Source organism: Acomys minous (assembly GCF_964271855.1).
Source record: "Acomys minous genome assembly, chromosome: 11".
Lineage (NCBI taxonomy): Eukaryota > Metazoa > Chordata > Mammalia > Rodentia > Muridae > Acomys > Acomys minous.
The window spans coordinates 78,795,829-78,818,941 of NC_140492.1; the positions used below are offsets into that span (position 1 = coordinate 78,795,829).

General features: G+C 41.0%; 2 protein-coding genes across 7 annotated transcripts in view; one reads left to right on the forward strand and one right to left on the reverse strand.

Annotated features, from left to right (window-relative positions):
* On the forward strand, positions 1–21,770 carry SPATA9 (spermatogenesis associated 9). Its single transcript, XM_084801800.1, has 5 exons — positions 1–152; positions 297–385; positions 4,636–4,863; positions 15,878–15,973; positions 21,331–21,770. Exons 1-5 carry the CDS (start codon positions 92–94, stop codon positions 21,613–21,615), a joined length of 759 nt encoding a protein of 252 aa, XP_084657926.1. The 5' UTR covers positions 1–91; the 3' UTR covers positions 21,616–21,770.
* The window catches only part of RFESD (Rieske Fe-S domain containing), a 27,474-nt gene continuing 16,721 nt past the window's right edge, over positions 12,361–23,113 (reverse strand). For 3 of the 6 annotated variants that reach the window (XM_084801801.1, XM_084801804.1, XM_084801806.1), the window contains exon 5: positions 12,361–12,757. In XM_084801801.1, the coding sequence (XP_084657927.1) occupies positions 12,592–12,757 (166 nt within the window). In that variant the 3' untranslated portion in view covers positions 12,361–12,591. The remainder of the gene's footprint in view (positions 12,758–23,113) is intronic. The other 3 variants (XM_084801805.1, XM_084801803.1, XM_084801802.1) reach the window with 2 other exon arrangements.

Sequence of the window (23,113 nt, forward strand, 5' to 3'; positions counted from 1 at the left end):
GGTTCCGTCCTCGCCTGCTGTCCCGGGTGGAGGACATCCTTATGCCAGGCCTGCAACTCACTAACGCTTGGAGCCCGAGTTGCAGCTCATCATGGAAGTCAGACCTATTGGGTGGATATGTGGGCAGGTGCTGAAGAACTTCTCCGGAAGAAGTATGACTGGTCCTCCTGTAACTGGGGATATGGGAACAAGTCCCACACGCGTCCCTGTGTTCCCAGTTACCCGGGAGGTGGGCCAGTGCTCCATGTGCTGCGAATGTTACAGGATATATCTTTCCTAACTTCTCCTTTTCTTAGTTGAGGGGCTCCACAAGGCAATCATGGACCTTCTAGATGAGTTTAAAGATGACCTCCCTACCATCCTAAGATTATCACAGTCTAACCAGGTAATGTGACTTATAAGCTTCAAAAAGAAGACAAAATATGTTGGTTTTGTATCGTACAATTTTTTAGTGCCGAGATTAGGAATGTTTAAGAAAACACTACTTTTTCCTCAGAAGAAAAATTATTTTAAATTTTACTTACTGGGAGAAGTCCTTGGGTAGCAGATAGATAGACCAGGAGGCGGCTGACATAGATCAATTAAGATTAACAATAATCATTGCATTATTAGATTAAAAATCTGTGAATCTTTCATATCAGAAGCTGACAATATAGTTTACTCAATTTAAAATTGGAAAAGTAACTAGAAATACTTTGAAGCACTGGAAAATTTTCTTGGCCAAATGTTGGAGTTCTAAGAGATGAGATGGCCAGGTGTCCATGGCGGACCTAGAATGAACAGGCTTAAAGTGGGTGGTAATGGACACTATTACTGAAGTCTCAAGGGGGGTCACAGAAGCCAGAGACATGCTAGAAATGTTACTATTCCAAAATTTGTTTCCTCTCTTGCCAAACTTAGAAACACTGATATTTTGTTCAACCAAAATGTAATTTGTACTTTCTTTGTAACTCCTCTCATCATTGTCACCAGATGTAAGGCCATTAGCTGCCTTTTTCCTAAACAACGCTCTCTCCTGTTTCCCACACCTTGAGTTGCTTTCCTTACGAGAATCTTAGGCCTCTCAGAGAAGAACGTAATGAGAGCTTTCTGCCCATTTTGAAATCCATTGTCCTTTTTTCATCACTCACTTTGATAACTTAGTTACACAAACCCGTTCCTACGTGTGAGATGTACAAAGCACAGGACTGTGTAGAAGGTGGAGAGACCTCATCCGAGCCTGTAGGAAGTCCTTAAGAAAGTAATGACTCCTACTTACCCCAGCACTCACCGCCCCCAACCTCCCAGCTCTGGTTTTGTCTGGATTTGACAAGAACAATTTCAACTTCCACGAAACACTCTTGATTAAGTTCCACAGATGTTGAAAAGGGAACGGGAAAGAAGTTGTCCCCATTTCCCTTTCGTATGAAGTTCAACAGCAATTGAGCCAATGTAAAGTGTGATTCTCACATGGGTTTTGACTGGATCCCAAGGCTAAACAAGGCAGCGGGGAAACCATGAAGTTCGCTCATCTGGGGTCAATGCTTAACCTCACACACATGATTTGCTTAAAACAAACAAACAAACAAACAAAATAGCATAGGAAACAGAAAAAACTGACAGCTGAGGTTGGAGAACCTTTAAATTTTTTTCCTATTAGAATTAATTAAGAAACTTGTTGAAATTAATACTGCCTTGAAAGCATCCTAAGCATGTCACTCGCCCTCTGAGGAATGTAAGCAGCTGCTTCTCACTGACAGCTTTTTGTTCAGAGAAAAGGAGAGCACCACGCCTGCGTCCCTCGCTTTGCTTTCCTCCATCATTTTCCTGAGAGGCAGGGAGGATGTCTTCTTGGGAAAGAGCCAGTTCCGTGGTTTGTGGGAGGGAAGGAAGGCAAATGTGGTCCGATTGGAAGTAACAAGTCCTTGAAAGGCATATGGGAAAGTGTTTTGTTTTTTAAAAAAACATTTAAAAAGGTATGCAGGTCATCTCAGGATCACATTTGTAACAACCGGCTCAAGCATTAAAGAGGAACAAAGACCGTAGTCATGAGGCACAGGTTAAGACCTCGCGACAGCTGGGATTTCATGATGACAGCTAAACAGGCCATTATTGCAGTCCGGGCTTGCATGAAATAATATTAAATCATAATTTTTTTTCAACAAACGTCATGTTTTGATCAACCTAAATGATGTGAGCCCTACGTGAGGTCTAAGATGACCCAATTATCAATGATAATTAATCTTATTTTTCTATAAAGACAAAAGGCAAGAAAGAAAACGTGGAAAGGGAGCTAGATTCATCTGGTGGAATAAATCAGTTTGTTTAAAAGAAGCGACAGATGGTGACCATCAGTGACTGCAAGCCGTGGGCTTGGGAGGAACTTAAGCCATGCTAGTTCGTGCCTGCCACGTCAGCACTCGGGGCAGGGGGAGGAGGGGCTGGAGCCAGGAGCCAGGAGCCAGGTTGGCAGCATAACGACTAGGAGGCCAGGTTGGCTTAGATAACATGCCTGTGTCTCAGAAACGGACAGAAGGAAGTAAAGTGTCCTGTACAGACACTTAGAAAGCAAGAGGAGGAGACTGTGGATGGCTGCCATCTCACAGCTGCCACCACGGTAAGGACACCCAAACACCGGTCACTTCAAAAGAAGACAAAGTTTACAAGGTGAAATCTCACATGTCCAACGCCTGTTTGTCCTGGCAATGTGGCTGGCTGCTCTTAATAATTCCAGTGAGGGAGAACATAGGTAAACTGCAATCACAAGTAAAGCCAAAACTGGTGCCAAGCCCACATGGAGGAAGCTTTGAAAAGGGCGAGTACAGCTTATAGTCAGAGGAGAAATGGACGAACAGACACTGGAGCTCCAATGCTGCAGGCAGCGTGGCTTCTTCCCGGCTGTCCTTCAACCACAGCCAGGGGAGAAAAATGACACCAAGTTAATTATACCTTTGTGCTGTTTTACTCGCTCTGCTTTTAGATTGCTTGTCTCTACCTGGCCTGGGAGGCTGGCAGTTTCAACAGCCTACCATCTACAGGGCACTATCTACTGTTGCCGTTACCTGGGAGACCAAGACCACCTGTGGGCTACAGGACTTTTCAAAAAAGTTAACTGAACAAACCACTAAGGACTTCCTTCCCTCCCACAAACTCAGGACACTAAGAACAGGGCAAAAAAAAAAATCCTCATAGATGGGCCAGAACAGCTTTTGTTTGTCTCCAATGAAAAAAATGCTAAACAATAAGAAAAACACACAAGTCAGTTAATGTATATTTATTTTTAAAGTAAATACACAAAAGGTTAGCTCTTAGACAAGCACATGATGTTCACTGCAAACAAAACCAATTCAACAGACCTTGTGCATGTATATACTTAAGCTTGACAAAATATTACAGACTCCAAGTTGCTTCTCTGTAGCCAACGCTTAACCAATATTTCCTCAGTTATGGCCAGATGACCCCCAAATTGCTTAGGTTAATGATGAAACTGCCTGTCTATTGCCCGGATTGCAGTCTAACCACACTCTATGCAGTTTCTCTGTGGTAAACTAGTGGGTTGAATGCAGAAGACACCACATGTTATATGTCTTGATAAGGCTACAGGCTGTTAGAAATTACTAGAATTTCTGAAGTTTTGAGATTTAGGATGTTCTTAAGCTTACCAGTAGATCTGTATATATGGCATTTGATTTAGTTTTCTTTAAATCTTTTCTGCCTATTCTACATGCTCTAATTCATGACTCAAACCCTTTAAAGTTAACTTGTAAGATAGTTGCGACAGCTTTAAATAAGTACTGTTGCTTGATTATTTCAGATACCAAGAAATGCTTGGATAAAAATTACTATTTACAGTGGGGCCCCGCAGCACAGGAGTGTCGTCCCAGATGAACAGGAGGCCGAGGCAGTGTGATTGCAAGTCCAAGGCCTGAGTGGGCTACAAAATGAGTTTACACCCAGCCTGCACAATGTATATGGCCTTGTCTCAAAATAAAAAGTGAAAAGAGAGCTAAAACACAGCTCAGTGGTTAAGCACTCCCCTCGCATGTACAAGTTACTGGGATGAATTCCAAGTATTGGGAAGAAAGGAGGGAAGGAAAGAGAGAGGAGAGAGAGAGAGAGAGAGAGAGAGAGAGATGAGAAAGAGAGAAAGAATCTTGTTTATTTTTTTTAAAGCAGCCTGTAAAATCAGTGTTAAATTACCATGTACCATGAAGCACAGTAGCTCATGCCTTTAATCCCAGCACTCGAGGTAAATGGTGATAACTAGCACTCTATGAGTTTGAGGCTAACCTGGTCTACATAGAAAATTCAAGGCCAATCAGGGTGACAAATGAGGATATAGTGAGACCTTGTTTCAAAAAACAAAAACAAAAACAAAAACAAAACAAAACCATAAACCCAGAAAGAAAATGTAAAAAAAAAAAATCTATCTTTTGGTTAATTCAATTCTTGATATTTATCCTAAGGAAAAATTAAAGTGTTCATACAAACTAATTAGGGGTGTCCTTGAATTGTATGACGTGTGTTTATTGCACTGAGTGAATGTATGACATCATGTACAACGTAGTTGTATCTGCAGTTTCTGCTACAGGTAGATTCTAATAACGTATCAGAGAACCGTATATCAGATTCTTTTTAAAGCTTTTTTTTTTTCAGAAAAAAGGTCCAGCTCAGAAAACATCCAAGGTCAGAATGGCTCTAGCCTTAGCAAAGATCAATCGTGGAACATTGATTCAGGGGCTAAACAGCATCTCCAGCTCCTCCAAATCGGTAGCCAAACTTCTGCAGCCACAGCTGGCATGGAGACTCTTAGAACTGAGGCACATATCCCATCGGCTCCTGAGGGAAGTGAATGCACCGAGGCAACCCCTGTACAGCATGCAGGTAAGGGCACACTGCATGTGTAGAGCTGTGGAGCTCTTCTAAAGATTCGTAACTGACCAAAGTGCTGAAAGTTAAGTGACTGGTGAACGCTCAGCCCTGAACGGGTCATCCATAACACTCCTTTCGAGGCTCAGGGGACATCATGGGGGGGGGGCAGATGACTGGAAGAAATTCTGTGAAAGCCCAACTTCTGGACATGCCATGCCAGTTGCACCCATGAGCTCACAGCAGCAGTGGCTGCCTGAACAATAGTGAGCCCATTTACACTCCATTACCGACTGGGAAGGGCTAATACGGCTGTTGACAGTTAATGGCGACTAGAGGAGGAGTGAGTCACTTTCCTTGAGCGGTATAGGCACAGGTAAATTGCCCTAGCCCTATGCTCATACAAGTATACCAGTTACAGGTAGTGGGACACCCCTTCCCCCCCAAAATAGGAAATTCGGAGGTGACTTGTTGGGGAAAAGGTGTCATTAAGAGAGGGAAAGGATAAGACAGACAATATCATAATCAGTTATGAAATTGATCAAAGTACAATTGAAAAACTGTGATCAAAGTACATTATATTGCACAGAATTGTGAATGAATAAATAACATGTTACAACTTCTTTATTTTATAAATGAAACTACAGTGAATTTGGGGTCCTTCATGAGAAATAGATAATGTTGGATAAGAGAAACGAATATAGTACAGTTTCTAGTTTAAATCTGAAAGGGAAAATAATGTGTACTTTTTCTATCTTATTGTTTAATTGAGCTGTATAAAACTGTCCATTTCAAATAGTTCAAAGTAAATATCAGCATGTACATTGACTACCTGTGTCAAACTTAAAGAGAATTCTACAGTGAATTTTCAAAGGTTGTGGTTTGCTCCTTACACCCAGAACATTGTGAAGGTTAATTTTATAAAACTGTGCTTGTTTCTGTTTTTTCCTTAACACCGGTATCACAAAAATAACTGAGACTCTATTATATTATTTTAACAAGGTTTACAGCACAATCTTGAGCAGTATTAACTCTATTTTTAATCTTCTAAACTAATTTGCCTCCTTCCAGCATACATCCCAGAGATACTTGCACTTTGTGGCCTTTCCCGATGAGCTCTCTTAGTCGCTCCTGGACACCTGCCTGTGGCTGAATCCCTTACTTTCTCTTCCAACTCCTCCTCCTCTGGCTTGCAGGAATTCCAGCCCTATTCTCTCCTTTGCTCAGCTATTGGCTGTATGATGCCTTATTTGCATACCAAGAGACAATTAGGGAGTAGTGTTTACATAACATTGAGATAGGAGATTCTCAGAACAAGTATTGTAGCCAGATATTGATGGTATGGAAATTAGCATTTGAATTACACAATAACCTTATGCCTATGTATTGTTATGTTTCCAAAAATAACCTTTGGTATGGTAGTTGGGTGTATTCAGCTTTAAACTTACTTGAGTATACCCACTAATATTTATTTATTTCTAATTATGTTCTCTGCATGGCTTTATGGAGCTTCTGTTATTTTTTTTTTATTAAAAGATGCAACTGTTAAAACTTTTTTGTTCCTGAATATTATTTTTAAACCTTGTGACCCACTACTTTAGATGCTTCAATCTGAATGATAGGCAGAGCATCTGAACCTGTTTTGTTTTGAGGTGCTGAGTCTCACGCAAGATCTCAGCCCCAGGTGTATCAGTCTGAACATTTGCTGAGGGGAGAAATTGGGTTAAACCAAAAAAGAGCAGACACAGCGGCACAGACAGCAAAGCAATGTCTTTTCCTTTGCGTGTCTTCATTCTTCTGTCTGTGCCTACTCCATTCATACACGATCCAGCATGACTGCTTGGGGGTCTTCAGCAGAAACGCAAGCCCCTGACCCAGTGCTCCTGAGGTTCACTGGTAGAGGAAGGCATCCATCTCAGCCCTTGCCTTTAAAGCAGAGAAATGGTGTTGGCTCTCTTTCTTAACAATTAAACTTTATCATACAACCCAACTATCTTACACAAGAAGGAAAAAAGGTTAAAAGGAAAAAAGAGTGAATCTTCTGGCATCTGTTCCATGGGACAGATCCCTAGGTGTCTCTGGCCTGCACGCTGGTCCTTTTCCCGATCCACGGATGCTCAAGCTCGGTCTGAACCTGCTGTCCCTCTTGTCCTCTCTGCCTGTCTGTCTCTCAGGTGCAAGGGCCAGTCTCCTCCTCCCATCAAGGGTCGATTAGAAACACAATAGTCCGGGTGGAGTGTTCTCTGCCCCCCCCCCCCCATCCAGTCAGCTTCCTGAATTCCAGGCCCAGGATGGTTCCACCCAGTCTCTCAAGGTTAATCTCAGGGAGTATCCATGGTGTGTCCAAGGGCAAAGCCCGACAAGACTGCTTTCACCTGTGACAAAGCTTACAATCCTTCCCACAAAATGGTCTACATCACTTGACCTGGGAGAGATTCCCTGCTTTATTTCCAGTTGGGGTCGGAGCCCTACACAGACCACATGGCCTGAAAGGTGGAGTGGGAAGGACGTGTCTTCAAACAGAATGAATGTTGCGTGGACCACTTTATCATGTAGGAGTCTGTCTTTAACTCAAGGCTTTTACATTTGAAAAAAATCAGATACTTTAATTACTCAACACCGGAGAACAGAATTTATAAAAGGTTTTCTCGTGATAATTGATATCTAAGAATACGTTTTTTAAAAGTTTGCATTTGCCAACCAATGGATTCTTTAAGAGCTCCAAGTTTCGTTCCTTATCTTTATAACATTGAAAAAATTTTTTTGAATTATCTTAAGTTCCTCTGAAATGTCCTTTGAAGGCTAATGTTTTACCTTGCCATTACTTCTTTGAATTTTGTCGAAACCATAGGCTTAAAAAAAAAACCAAAACCCAGCATTATTTTTATTTTATCGAAAAATGTTTTGCCTTTATGTAATCTGTGTATCACTTGTGTGCCTGTGCCCATAAAGGTCAGAAGAGGGCATCAGCTCCTCTGGAACTGGAGTTACAGACAACTGTAAACCTCCATGTGGATGCTGGGAATCCAGTGAGTGCCCTTAACAGCTGAGCCTTCCCATCCCCAAACAATAGTTTTTATAGAGTTGTGGGGAAATGTCTTTTGAGAATATTTCTGAAGGATTTCCAACAATTAGGCTGTCATGATGGTTGATTTTTTTTCTTGATTTTCTACAAATTCAGAGCTTTCAAGGATCTGAGATTTTACTTTGCTTTTAAGCCAAAAAGTTTTCCTCTTGTACACACACACACACACACACACACACACACACACACACACACACACACCTCACATCCTTTATGTCAGAGACATAGATTGTAGTCATAGGAAAACTATTAGCTAGAACAGTGTTTTGTGTTGGTTCCCTACTTTTCATTCCATCTATAGGATGATGCAGTAAGGCGGCTTTGTTAATTGTGTATATTTAATGCACAAAGAGAGAAGACCTTTTTTTTTTTTTTGGTTTTTTGAGACAGGGTCTCTCTGTGTAGCCTTGGCTGTCCTGGACTCGCTTTGTAGACCAGGCTGGCCTAGAATTCACAGCGATCCGCCTGCCTCTGCCTCCCGAGTGCTGGGATTAAAGGCGTGCGTGCGCCACCACGCCCGGCTGAGAGAAGATCCTTGAACTGAAGAAACAGAGCCCTTTTCAGGGAAACTGGAAGACCTGCCCAGCTTCTCTTCTAAGGGGGCAGGGTATCCATCACCCTGGAGGATTCATCTCTGATCTCACCACAGGAATGCACTTGCTGTATCCTCTAAAGCTATTTGATACTCAAACATGTCCCTTGCTCAGAAGACACAGTTTGTACAGGAATGAGTAATCTATGGAGAAAAATCCCTTTGTACTCATAAAAATTTAGTGACAGAAAAGCTCTATCTTTGTATCCCAAATAAACTTGTGTGTTTCTTTTTATCCACTAAAGAGAACTAAAAAAATACAATGTATGTATGTGGTTATGTGTCTGTATGTGTGCATATGTCTGTGTGAGTGTGTGTCTATGTGTCTAAGTGTGGTCGTATGTGTATGTATGTTTATGTACGTGTGCATGAGGCTATGGTTATGTGTGCATGTGAGTGTGTATGCATATGTGTGTGTGGTTATGTGTGCCTGTGCAAGTGTGAGTATGCATGTGTGTGTGTGGTTACATGTGTGTGTGTGTGTGTGTGTGTGTGTAGAGGGTCATGTGTATATAGAGAGGCCCAAGGTTGAGATCAAGAATCTTCCTCAATTGCTCTCCACTGTATTGTTTGAGGCAGGGTCTGCACGAAGCAGCTAGCCACAGCTCTAGCTTCTAACACTGGCTGGAACTGTGTGCCACATAGCCTGATTTTTTTTTTAAACTCAGGGCTTCATGTTTGTACGGCAAACATGTTACCAGATGAACTGTCTCTTTCTTGCCCCACATTAATAAATTTGGACAGACCTGTGAATTCCTTCCCAAGGGATTCTGTTTCTTTTCTCCTTCAACTCTTGGCATGCTTTCTCGCTTTAAACATTCCCAATTATTTTGACCATGTTTGTGTGTATGTGGCCTTTGAGATGATTATTCTTTGAAGTGATTAGCGACTCAGTTTTCAGACTATGATGCTTTGTGTTGCATAGTCATAGATAATTTCCACAGGCTTTATAATTGTATTTTAACTGGAATTTCCCCAGCAGAGTATCATCTTCGTAAAATCGTCTGATTTTGCTTGTGCTCCAGGGGTATATGGAGAACCTGGGATCAGCAACAAGCTTCCCCAGCTCAGCCTTTTCTGGACTACTCTGAGAATCTCAGATCCTTCTCAAAGGCATGATTCCAATGAGAAAATTCCCAGCCTGGCCCGGGTGGGGAGCAGCTCCCTTTCTTCTGGTAGTGCCTGTTGCTGTTATTTGAGTCTCATTCTCACTGAAACTGCAGCTCGGCCCATCCTCCCCTCCACTTTATGTCCATCCAAGCCTCACACGCAGCCGTGCATGAAGCTCATCTGGTGGTCCAGTAGGGGCCCAGACAGCCTGAGGTAGCAGCTTATGTGCTTGCTTCTGTTAGTTCCTTCTTTGTTCTAAAACACAGGGATTTATTTCCCTTTTTTTGGAGACTTGGCCTTACATGGAGTTCGGGGTGTTTAATTTTAAATGGTATTTCTCAGTGATTTTGTGTGAATGTTTCCACATTAGTTCAGCCTGACATGTTTCTGAAGACATCTTTCTTTCAGCCCTACTTACCATTTTTTTTTTTTTACAATTTAATATAAGATGCCTACGTTTCTTTTAGGAAGTAAGTATGGTATAACTTAACCTTTCAATCAATCCGGAAAATATTTACTCAAGTCGGTTATATAAAATCAGAGGTATTTTATCCTTGCCTCAGTGAGGTAATGAGATACAGAATGCAGATACTGTCAGTTGAGCTAGTAAGTGTATGACCAAAGGGTGCAGAATAAACTGTAGAAGGATCCAGAAGACACATGCAATTTCAGAGTGGCTACTAAAAACTACCTAGAAAATGCAGTATTCTAAGTGAGACCAGAAAACAGAAGAACAATAGAGAAAATAGAAGAACAGATCGGGTGACAGGAAAATCATTAGCGGAAATGTCCACAGTGGCATGACTGGTGTAAGAGAATGGCATTTTAGGGAAAATAAGCAGCAGTGTGTGTTTGGGGTGTCGGGGTGTGATAGAAGAGTGTCTAGGGGTCAGAGGTTACAGGATATTTGAGCATCAGGGGTGAGGAAAACGCTTTACCACAGTGGCATACAGTGATTAACAGAGAGAAGAATCATCACGGAGAGGAAACTATTCGCAGCAAGAAAGAAAACGGGCCAAATCAGAGGGCACAGCGAGGGCGTATCTGGAAGTACGCATGTGACCATTAGGCCAGAGAGTCAAAGGTACAGCAAAGGGGAGCGCGAGGTGTGAAACGTAGGAAGGCTGAGGGTGGCTTTCTGGGCAGACTGTTTCCACGGTGCTAAGGCACATCGAGTACCTCTCAATCACAGCATGGAGAAGCTATGTTCATTCTTAATAACCCAGCTGCTGGGCGGGGCGTGGTGGCTCAGGCCTTTAATCCCAGCACTCGGGAGGCAGAGGCAGGCGGATCGCTGTGAGTTCGAGGCCAGCCTGGTCTACAGAGTGAGTCCAGGACAGCCAAGGCTCACAGAGAAACCCTGTCTCAAAAGACAAAAAAAAAAAAAAAAAAAAAAAAAAAAAAAAATGCCGTGTGAATGACTGGAGGATGTCGCTTTATGTAAACATGGCTATGGGTAAGTTGGTAACCTAGTAACCAATCCGAAGCTTTGTTTCATGGTCCAAGGATCATTTTCAAGTGTGCTGTTGGGTCTCTGATCTGAGAGTGATGAATGATAGAGAAAAAAAAAAAAAGCATCTTTTCTACCTGCAACAATTTAACTGGTTCTACCTAAATCTCTTACTTATATGGAATACGTGAGGCATATTACTTTGTAAAACAAGGAAATAGAGGAACATCGTCATTAGGACATTGACAGTAACTAGAGTGACGTTTGAGCCATATGGTACAGGGAGGTCTACAGAAATGCTTCCCTTAAGATGAGCAGAGAGAGGATGCTGGTCCAGAGCACCTAAGACAGACCCCTGGGTCTTCTGAATGGATGCTTACATCTGGAACATGTGACATCTTTTCTTAGCCTTTAAAATGCATACAAAACATGAGCTGCCCGAAGACCAGATCCACACTCTTTACTTAAAGAATTTGCAACCGCCAGTCATGAGTCGAGCACAGAGGTCGGTTAGGGTTTAGCATCTCGGTGCTGAGTCATGTTCCTTCCCCATCGCTTCCAGGTTCTGCAGAGCCGAGGCGGCAGTGATGGAAGAATAGCTAATGATGTTAAGCTTCAGAAATGGAAAACTCTGAGCGGAAAGAGTTCCCCGGAGGTTTCCGACATCCCTAGCACCAGTACTTGAGAGCGGTGCGCCCGCCCAGCCTGCCTGCTGCCTGGCTGAGCAGAGCCTGCAGCTGCTTTTGCTGCAGTGACCTAGATAATCAGCTTAAATGCTGACTTCAGCCAAGACACGTCAGCTCCAGAGAGAGCTGTTGACTCTGGAAAGCCTGTCAATGTGGGGCCACAGAACTGAGAACTCTTCCTGGGTGGAGAGGAGGTGACCGTTTCTATTGTTGCGTAGGCATCGTGGGAGGTGCGGGACAAGATACTGGCAAAACCTGAGTGAACCTCAAGTCCCATATTCCTGGATATTTAATTCAAGCACAGTGAACTCATGCCTTCTTTTCAAGTTGAAGTGAGAAGCTTTCTAAAAAGACACCCCCATCCCCCCCGCCCCCCCCCACGCACCACCTTCCCTGCATCCTTCTGGGTGCAGTGAAGAGTTGAAAGTGTGCATTACAAATATAAGGTCTTCTGTGGGTTCCTGATGGGCCTGCCTCATCAACCTAGCAAGTGTGATACAGACATGGGAAAAGAGGACATTTCCCAAGACAGAACTTTTTTTTGTTAATGTAAATTTATTTTTTTATTCACTTTACATCCAGATGGTAGCACCCGCCCTCTCCTCCCAGACCCACGATCCTTCCTGCTCTCTCCATTCGTCCTTCCTCACCAAGTCCTCAGAAAGAGGGAGCCCTCTTCCCCTACTGACTGACCCCAGCCTATCAAGTCTCATCAAGACTGCTTGCATCCTCATTTACACAATACATTTTGAAACTGATTTTGTCTTTTTATGGAAGAATAAATCTGGGAGAAGTATGTAGTGAAACAAAGTATGCTTTCTCACACAGACGCCTCTTCTGTTTTGTGACATGTGACATGCACAGGCCTTCCACTATGCGCACTTTGTTGGGGGAGGGGAGGTGCCTGCTTCTTCCGCCCTTTTCCTGTGTGCTTGTGTCCTGTAGCTGTGCAGCCAGATTCAAAGGCATGACGCATGCCCATGCTTCTGGAAAGAAAGAAAATGCAACCTTTGATTCATTTCCCAAAGACTCTTTAAGAAAGCCAGGAACCCTGAGCCTTGACTTACAGAGAGAGTAGTCCAAGTTAGAGGAAACGTGTTTCCTATGGGGGTAACTTATTACAGAAAGAGAAAGCACGCATTGAAAGCAGTAAGAAAGTTGTACCTATCCCCGTGTCTGGGGGGTTGGTGTGGTCTGGAGAAAGGAAAGAAGAAAACCATACAGTTCACATTACATTCCCTCGGCGTTAGCTGAGAGGCTTTCTTGGCCTCTTATTTGCTTCTGCCCTCCATAAGCCCCTTACTAAGAGATGAGGACATACTGACTGGCCAGTTTTCTTCTTCATTCAGAAGTGGCAGCCATCAGGCAAAATGAAACATGCAGGGCATTGGACACACTTGCAGTTTAGAAATTTCACTAGCACAATACCCTGCGCTTCAACTTAATTCGGATAATACGGAACAGTCTAATCTGAACCTGTGTTCCTACTTCATAGCTTTCTTAGGGATTAAAACAATGCTAGTAACACTATTAGAAGAGAAGCTAGCATGTGAGGAATGCTTATTAATATTAAAGATACAAAGTTGTATTCGGAAAAAAGCAATTACAATTTTGATATATTTCTGTCAATTTTCTATAAAAACCTAGGTGTATTTCTTATACATATGAGATGGATAGAATTCTTAAATTTTAAATCCGAATATTCAGGCAAGTGTGCAAATCATTGAATGCATAACTCAGTAGTTTTCATAAACTGAACATTATGGTAGTAGCTACACCACAAAAATCTCATACTTTGGTAGGCACTGATTTCACCGCTGTGAGAAAGGAGCTCATTTTCTTTTTTTTTTTTTTAAGAGAAGCTAAGATTTATTTATTTATTTATTTATTTATTTATTACTATGTATACAGTGCTCTGCCTGCATATATATATTTGCAGGCCAGAGGAAGGCATCAGATCACATTACAGATAGTTGTGAGCCACCATGTGGTTGCTGGGAATTGAACTCAGGACCTCTGGAAGAGCAGTCCGTGCTCTTAACCGCTGAGCCATCTCTCCAGCCCAGGAGCTCATTTTCATAACTCCCACCAATAGAGATTATTTTGGTTCACTTTTATTTAGAGTTCAATTATCCCTAGGCACACAGTTTTAACACCATTCTTTCTCATATACCTTGAGACCATATACATGAGTCTATCATGTGGCTTAATGCTACTGTGTACAGGTGTTCAAATAAGTTCTTTATGTTTTTGTATTCCTAGCAAAACTTTGAAATAAACATTAGCCAGCTCCATTTTCCCCTTTCTCACTCTGACCATCAGACCAATTCCAGCCCTCAGCCCACACGTCCAATTAGGGGTTAGACCAGAGGTGTGAGTCCTCTTTGAAGTCTGACTTTACTTTCAACAGCAGTTACGTTGTCACAGAATGTATGTTACGTCTGTCTCTCCTTCCTGGCTCTTTGTGGAATGGCAGCAACGGAAACACCACCTTTCTGGGGTCATCTTAAGGATAAAATCAAGTGTTTATAAAGCACATATTTGTCTTTGTTGCTGTTCTGTTTGAGCTATGGTGGGTCTATGCCTTCCAGGCTGATCTGCGGAGCTGTGACAATCAGCCTGTGCTACCGTGTCACCTTATGAAGCGAGCAGCAAGACACCTGCAACAGAATGAAATGCTTGCGCAATGGAGCATTACCATACACACTTGAGAAGCACGATCTTAAACATACGTGGCAGAGCAGACTATTGATAAGACTTCTTTTTCCTAGCCTTGCACTAGCAGTAACTGTTCTGGCTTTGGGGGGGCAATATAAATAACCTTTGCAAAATGAGATCTTCCTATGCTTCCCAGGATGACCTCAGACTGCCGTGGTGAAGGAATCCTCCTGCCTCAGCTCCCCCCAAACAGCTGGAACACATGCTCCTATGTGTGGGTACATTTTTCCTTGTTTTTGTTTTGTTTTGTTGGTGTTTGTTTGTTTGCGATGTTAGGGAATAACTCGGAACTGGAGCTGCTGGGCAAGCACTGTCCCACTGAGCTTGTTTAAATAATTTCTCAGGGCCATGCGCATACTGTTGTTAGCACGCACGCACTAGCTACTGTGCATTTCTATTACTTTCTTAGATACAGCCCTATCATTGGACTGAAGCTGCTGCCCGGAGGCTTGGCTCTCACTTCAGAGCGGTGTGGCTAACTGCCGCTTCACTGCTGGAGGAAAGGAAATGCTTTTTCTAAGGCCCTCCTTTCAAAGCCTGTTCAAAGCAACAGAGGTATCCCATAGGCACAATCCCCTTAAACTGAATATGTTCAATTGATACATTTAAGGCAATAACATCTGTTACCAGAAACCAGAAACACACGAGAGGCAAATTCATTATTAGCATAAACCCTGCAGAGAAGTAGGCTGGGTCAGAAGAGGGAAACTTGCTTGGGGCTTAATGATCATCTAAGGTCAAGGCTGGCTGCTGCAGTCCCATGATTAACATTTCCAAGCAGGTCATTAAATCTCCAGGAAATGTTTAGTATTTTGCTTGCTGTTTGCTTAATTGAGGTTGTGAATAATTTAGTAAAGAATGATTACATGAGAATTAGAAAAAGACAGAACTGTTCTAATATTCAGGGAGAACCTCCTAGAGGGCACCAGTCACAGCGGTAAACACTGAAATAGTTCAAGGTTCAGGAATGGAAGAGTCCAGGTTTCTGTAGATTTGTCACAGGTTTCTATTAGTAAAAGGAAAAATCTTCCTGTTAAAAAGAGAAGCAGGAAGCCGGGCGTGGTGGCGCACGCCTTTAATCCCAGCACTTGGGAGGCAGAGGCAGGCGGATCGCTGTGAGTTCGAGGCCAGCCTGGTCTACAAAGTGAGTCCAGGACGGCCAAGGCTACACAGAGAGACTCTGTCTCGAAAAACCAAAAAAAAAAAAAAAAAAAAAAAAAAAAAAAAAGAGAAGCAGGAACTAATATTTTCACAATGTAAAAATGCCCATATAGTTAAAATAGAGACAATTTTCATTAGGCAAAAAATTTAAGCTCTCGTAATAATATTGTAAAATACAGCATTGAAACTTTGAATTTTTCGTTGTAATAAACTTTTTTTTTTTGCAGGTCAGAAGGGGTTCTTTGTTTGAAATCATTTCTTTTCCAGCAAAAACTGCTTTAACAAGCGTAATGTATGCCTCCTATGCAGCACTAATTTATTTGGTAAGTTAACTGGTAGAGTCTAGAAATAAATCTTTTCCTGCATTGTATATACCATCTAGTCTTAGTTTTAATGTTACCAGCCATGAGCACACCACTGGCTATGCAAAATGATTTCATTTTGGTTGTTTGCTTTTCTCACAAGCCAAATTAACCCCCCAGCCCAATTTGTTTAGTTAATTACTATTTAAAGGAATTTAGTCAAAACAGTTTAACTTTGGATTTGAGATATCCTGTGGACTTGTTACAGCCATATAGTCTTATGATGTCTTTAGTTCAGTGTTTCATTATTTTGGGTGTGTGACTTTGAAGAACACGGTTACTACATCTCGATTACAAATGCATGATGAAAACACAAAAGACTTTTATTACTTATAAGAGTTTCCCCTCATTAATAAATACCCACATATGCCTTATGGAAAACGTAATACAAGAAAGGTGTTATCTTGAGTTATCACAAAATCCATTGGTCTATATCATGTCATGAGCAAACCTTCCATCTCCTACAGTGGCACCATTCTTGCCTCTCTTTCATTTAAGTGACTGCCATTTTGATTTGTGGGCGACTTGGCTTTTTAGAATGTTGGTAGATTGAGTCATTTACTTTCTTTCACATGTTTTGCTGCTGCTCAGCATTATCATCGTGAGACTCCTTACTTACCTACAGCCGTGTCTGTTCCTGTCCATCCCTGTCTAGTGTTTAGTGACTTGCATTCCCTTTTCCATTCAACTACTGTTGGGCATGATAGATTATTCCTAGTCTGAGCTTTCATAAAATTACCATACATATCTTTGCACATATTTTTTTGTTGAAATTGCTGGGCTATCAGATAAATGCATTTATTGCTAATAGATATTGCAAAGGAAAGAAGCTTCTATAATGGTTTTTGGCAATTAAAACATATCCTAGCAGATAATAACAGCCCTATATTGTCACCAGTGCTGCTTGATGGTGTCAATAATTTCCATTTTAGACATTTTTGAAAGTGTATTAAAAAACTGATTTTAATTTACATGTCCTTGATTAATAATGAGATGAATTACCTTTGCATAACTTAACAGGGAATTTGGATATCTCATCTGTGAATTTTTGTTAAAGTCTTTTTTTCTGAGAGATGTCTAACTATCTAATTTATTGATTTTGCTTTGAGAATATATACAACATATTCTTGTTTGATTTCATGTATTTTCACTTTGTTAGCAGAATCTTAAAGTATAATTTCCTAATCTAATGCATTTCAGCTTATTAATACTTTTCTTTATATTGTGTGGGTTTTTTTCTGTTTAAATAAATCATGACCTACACCCAAGGTCACTGGGTACATTCTCATCTGTTATATTCTAGGAACTGCATTATTTTGCCTTTCACGTATAGATTTATAATCCACGTGTAATTGGTACGAGGTCAGAGGCAAACACTTATCCCAATGGTACCCAGTTGATCTCTCCTTACTCATCCTGAAAAATCTTTTTATTGTCTTAGAACATTGTTAACATTATTTTTGTAAAACTGTTTGTTTCTCAATTTCTCTCTTAACCCAGTTGTCACACAAAGAATCGAGACTCTATTATTATTTAAATAAGCTTCACAGCACAAGAACTGAGCAGTTATTACTCTGTTTTTAACCCTGCAAGCTCATCTGGTTTCCTCTCAGCATACATCCCAGAGATAGTGAGATACATGCACTTTGTTGCTTTCCTACTCCAGCTGCTCCCTCTGGATGGCTTCTTGGACCTCTCCCATGGCTGAATCCCCTGGTGGAATCTTCTAATTCCTCCTCCTCTGGCCCTGTTCTCTCCCATGCCAATGACTGGCTGTAAGCTGCTTTATTGTCATACCAAGGGACAGTTGGGGATCAGTGTTTACACAACATTGAGACAGGAGACTCTCAGAACAAGGATTGCAACCAGATATTGCGGGGCAGGGTACAGAAACCAGCATTTGAATTACGCAATAACCTTATGCCTACATCTCCCCATTTTAGTCCAATAAAAGGTACTTTTTATTATAATAGCAAACTACAAATAATAACAATTATGAAACCTATTAAGGTTTATATTTGTATATTTTGCATCATTGGATAAAGTATTCTATTATCTATCAATTTCTATCATCCTAAATAGTTTAAATTTAACTGTGAGACTATCAATATCTAGTTTTCAACCCCATCAGAGACTTAAGAAAGAAGAAATATTACCTAAATGTGTAGGAAGTGCAGGCAAAAAGCTTCCAAAAGTATAGAAATAACAGAGATATCGGCTGCCTGGACAGTCCCCCCAAATTTTTCCATAATGGTGGAGCATCATCATCCTTTTGGCTCAGAATAGTTCACAGACTTTTCTATGAAGCAGGGATTATAAAGGCCTTGCCTACCTTGTCCTTGCAAAACTCAGCATTGGACTTCCCCACATCCAGTTTGTTCAGTTTTGGACAGTGTTTTGCCTGTAATTGACACAAGGACATTTTCTCGTCCATTGGCTCCCTTGCCACATATGAGCCTTTAATGATCTTTGATGTAGAACAAGGGTGCTGCCAAGAACAGACCTCTCTTATTATCAAAAAAGCCTTAAGTCAATAAAATCTTTAAATGCCATATTCTATCGATCTTTGAGGGTTTTTGAAGACCATTAATCTAACTATCTTATCTGAATTGTTTGTTTTTCCCAATTTTTTAAAAAAATCTGTCAATCTAGGAAACATCTTCCTGTAACTAATTAAGCTAGTATATAATGTGACCAAGAGTTTGATTATCTGACTTCTAATATGCATTGATCCTACTTATGCTAAACAGTTCATAACAGTAGCTTTCAAAATGACTAGAACTTAATGTTGCAGTTTTAAGAATTACATAGTTGTAACCAAATATAATCTTAAGTCTGTATCAATATACAAAGACCCATACCAATGAAATATTTTGGTTTATTAATATACTTTGGTCTCAAAATAGACTCAATAATCTACCCTTTTTTTTTGTATCATTCCTGTAGCCACTCCCTTTAAAACAATAGCAAACATCTGTCATGCATAGAATGACCAGAAACCATCCATCTCCTCTCGGAAATGAGGCATAGCTTTCTTAAATTGCTTCCTGTTGATGTGGGACATAGGTTTTTTTTTCTTTTGGGGGCTCAAGAAAATTGAGATATTGTCCAGTCTTAAGAAAGCTAGCGCACGCCTTCAATTGCAGCACTTGGGAAGCAGAGGTATCCTGTGAGTTTGAGGTCAGCCTGGTCTGCCAAGTGAGTCCAGGACAGCCAAGACTACACAGAGAAACCCTGTCTTAAAAAAAAAAAAAACAAAAACAAAAACAAAACAAAAACAAAAAACCCCAAAAAGCTAGCTGAAGCCAGGCGTGGTGGTGCACACCTTTAATCCCAGCATTCGAGGGAGGCAGAGGCAGGGAGATTGATGTGAGTTCGAGGCCAGCCTGGTCTACAAAGTGAGCCCAGGACAGTCAAAGCTACACAGAGAAACCTTGTCTCAAAAAACCAAACCAAACTAAACCAAAACAAAACAAAAAACCAAACAAACAAACATAAGAAAGAAAGAAAAAAAGCTAGCTATAACTTTTGCTCTTCAGTCTCTGAATGCTGACAAAGTTCAGAGCTTAACTGAAGTCCTGACTGGACAGTCTATGATGCTGGGCAATCTAGAAGCTATTTTGAAATTGCCCTAGATGCAGATTTTTTGGGGAAACAGTTATTGAGGCCGTCTGTGAGAAGAAGTAGGATCAGCTGGGCTACTTGTCTTTTTTGTGTCTGGTCCTCCTGCTCTGCAAAATATTAACGTTCAAATGTATTACACGTTTGTGTATGAACATAAGTATGGGCTGTGCGCTGAGCACAGTCCAGATAAAGGTGATTCTCTGCTCTCTGTTCTAGCAGGTAAGACACCAAAATTAATATAAAGTTTAATGTACGGCATTTAAAAGAATGGCATGATAAGTCCTGAGAGTTTCATAGCCAAAGTTGGATTGGCCATGCACAGCTCAAGTCCCGGCTGGAGACACTTTCATGTCTCAGTCAGTTTCAGAGCTGTTCCCATGTGGAGGGATCAGCACATTATGTTACCTGTCCTATTTGGTCTTGATTTCATTCTGTCTACAGTGAAGATTTTCAGGAGAGCTACCCCTGTCAAATATGATTTTCATCAGTTTGAACTGAATACAGTTCCTTTTGAGACAAGATCACATTCTCTTCCTCAATGCAGCACATTTTGGGATTAGGACCTTTATATGCTGATCTAATTCAGCAGTCTTTTCTAATATCCAGTGTATCTTAGAAGTTGTGTTAGTTGTCTCATCTAAAAACTTTAAAAATCAGTAAAATCATTATTTAATCTATTTTGGGGAGATATTATATTCCCCTTCTGTTCTATGACTACCTTCAAAAATATTGTCATATATTTTCATAATTGTTTGGCCTATAGGATCATAACTTATATTTGTAACAGGTTTTATGTGATAATGTCTAAAAAATGGTTGTACTCCAATGCACAAACATTTTGAAGCACCATCAGCTCCAATTGGCAAAGGCGCCTCCAAGGCAGTCAACCATCTTTAACAATTGTATAACTTAAGAATCATGCTTCCCAGAATTCAAAGCAAAAAGCCCACGGAATTCTGATATCAACCCATGACATGGTACATATATTTCAGTTCTCCAAACGCTGCAAAATGGAACATACAACCCACTGTAGGTCCTTGTTCCAAGGCAGCGCCCAACAGGACCTACATTTCTATTTAGCATATGGACCTTCATCCAGAATCTGAACCTTGACAATAGACACACAATATCCAGAATGATTCTTTAAAAAGACCTAAACGAGTGAGAGGACTAGGAAGGAAGGTCAAGGGATTGGTATGAGGATGAATATAGAAATATGATGATACTTCCATTGTGTTATAACCAATGTTATTACAATAAATGTTCTGTTAGAAAAGCAAAATGCTTTGCAATCTGAAGGAGGGAAAGACAACACTGAGTGCCTACTGTCAGCATGCCATCTTGAGGCAGTTCTTCTGTGTGGGAACCTAGTTCCCTTAACTTCATGGAATATCTGCTCTTCTACTTGGCTCCATCGGCATCATCACTAGTCATACAGCATAAGCTGAATGAAGTGCTTGTTGCATTTTACTTCTGAACTTATTTTTATGAATGCTTTATTTTAAAAGTTTTCCGTATTAGGATGAGGACTTAATCTATCGCTTGCCACGAGTTGGTGTTTCCTCACAGGACAGGCTTTTAAAATTAGAACACGTACATTGACCATGACAGACGTGCTAATTTTTGCCTGTGGTTTTTAGTACCTTAAAAGGAAATTGCTTTTCAACATACATATTTTTTTTTTATTGGTACAGGCAGTCTGTGTTAATGCTGTGCTGGCAAAGATAAAGAATATTTTCCAAGAGGAAGAATCCATAAGGCAAAATAGAGAGAGTGAGAACTTTAGGAAAGCCTTTTCTGAGCCTGTGCTTCCCGAGCCCATGTTTTCTCAAGGTGAAATCAAAGCCAAGCCTTACAGGTCATTGCCAGAGAAGCCGGACACCTTTGCAGGCCACCCTGCACCTCCCGCCAGCAAGCAGAGTAACAGGATCCAGGTTTTACATTCCGTGTTTGACCAATCGGCTGAACTGAATGAGTGAGAAATACGGACAGATACCACTTTACAGAGATACCAGAGAGCAGTTTATATATGCTGAGTGATCTTTTAAAAAGTGGGTAGACCAGGAGAAGCTATGACATCATTCTCTTGTATTTATATGGCAGAGATAATAAAAGAATCTTGATGTACAATATATGTATGGCTATCCAGTGTTTTAAATTTTTATTTTCATCTGTACATGTGTATACATAATAGGAATCTGCAAAGGCCAGAAGAGAGCATCAGCTCTTTAGGAGCCAGGCCACATGGATGCTGGGAACTAAACCCAGTCCTCTAGAAGAACAGAATGTGCTCTTAACCACTGACCATACCGCTGTAGAAGATTATCTAGCCATACAATATTTATAATGAATAAGAGAATTCATATTTTGTTGTGTTAAGAGTTTATACTATTTATAATATAGATGTGTTCATAATTCGTTTTTAAAGAATTGTTTTGAATGTTTATCTGGAAAGAAAAAGTTCATAACCAACTAGTCTACATTTGGGGGCTGGAGAAATGGTTCAGCAGTTAAGAGCCTTTGCTGTTCTTGCAGAGAGCACAAATTCGGTTCTTAGCATCCATGACAGCTCACAGCTCTCTGTAAGTGCAATCTATCTCTGGGATCTAATATCCTCTTCCGGCTTCTGGGGGCCCCAGGTGAGTGTGCTGCACACACATGCTCAGTGTCCCTCCTCATGACTCTCTAAGTCACTTGGGAAATTATGAAGGACTTGATAGTTATGGATAGTGTAAACTTATAAAACAAAATGTTACCTGCAAACCTGATGAGAAGATTTCGTATGTGAGGACAGGATGATAAGGTGAGGTTGTTATCTGATAAAGGAGTTCGGCTATATCCCCAGTCTGGATTCCTGGGTCAAGTGATCCTCTTACCTCAGCTTCCTGAGAAGCCAGGACTACTGCTTATGCCACTGAGCCTGACAAAGCCACCACTTTTATTTCCAAATTTAACGCCACAAATTTAGAACAACAAACGCAGTCCCTAAGTGGAAGCTATCACTGCCATTGGCTCCTGACGGAAATGCTGCTATACTTGGCCCTATAAACCAAGGTCCTAATTTTTACCTAAAGGAGTGACTTTTGTTTCTTCAAGGCACTTTACAGTCTAACACATAAGATTTTGTTGTCGTTCAAGAATTAAAAGGCTGGTATAACTTCCACTCAGAGATGGTACATTTCTTGAACCCCAAGAGTGACTACGTGTTGAAAAAAAGCCCAAGCCTAGCTTATTAGTATTTTTAGAAGTAGCAAATGTCTTCTGTCATGTAACCTATATCCCAAAAGAAAAGGAAATGTAATAATATACAGCAAAAGGTCCAAGCCCCTAATGTCACTAATGTGACATTATTGGTCCAAGTCACTAATGTGGATACTGGAACCAAGCTACAATGAGAGAGCAGCAAGCGTACTTAGCCACTGAGCCATCGCGCCAGTCCCCCTCACCCCCTAACAAAGTCCTTTAGCATGTTAAGTA

Bases quoted from the DNA above. Each gene is read 5' to 3' on its own strand.
- SPATA9 (XM_084801800.1), top strand. From the start codon at position 92: ATGGAAGTCAGACCTATTGGGTGGATATGTGGGCAGGTGCTGAAGAAC. The intron at 153-296 runs GTATGACTGGTC...TCCTTTTCTTAG, and splicing joins GAAGAACTTCTCCGGAAGAA to TTGAGGGGCTCCACAAGGCA. The intron at 386-4,635 runs GTAATGTGACTT...TTTTTTTTTCAG, and splicing joins GATTATCACAGTCTAACCAG to AAAAAAGGTCCAGCTCAGAA.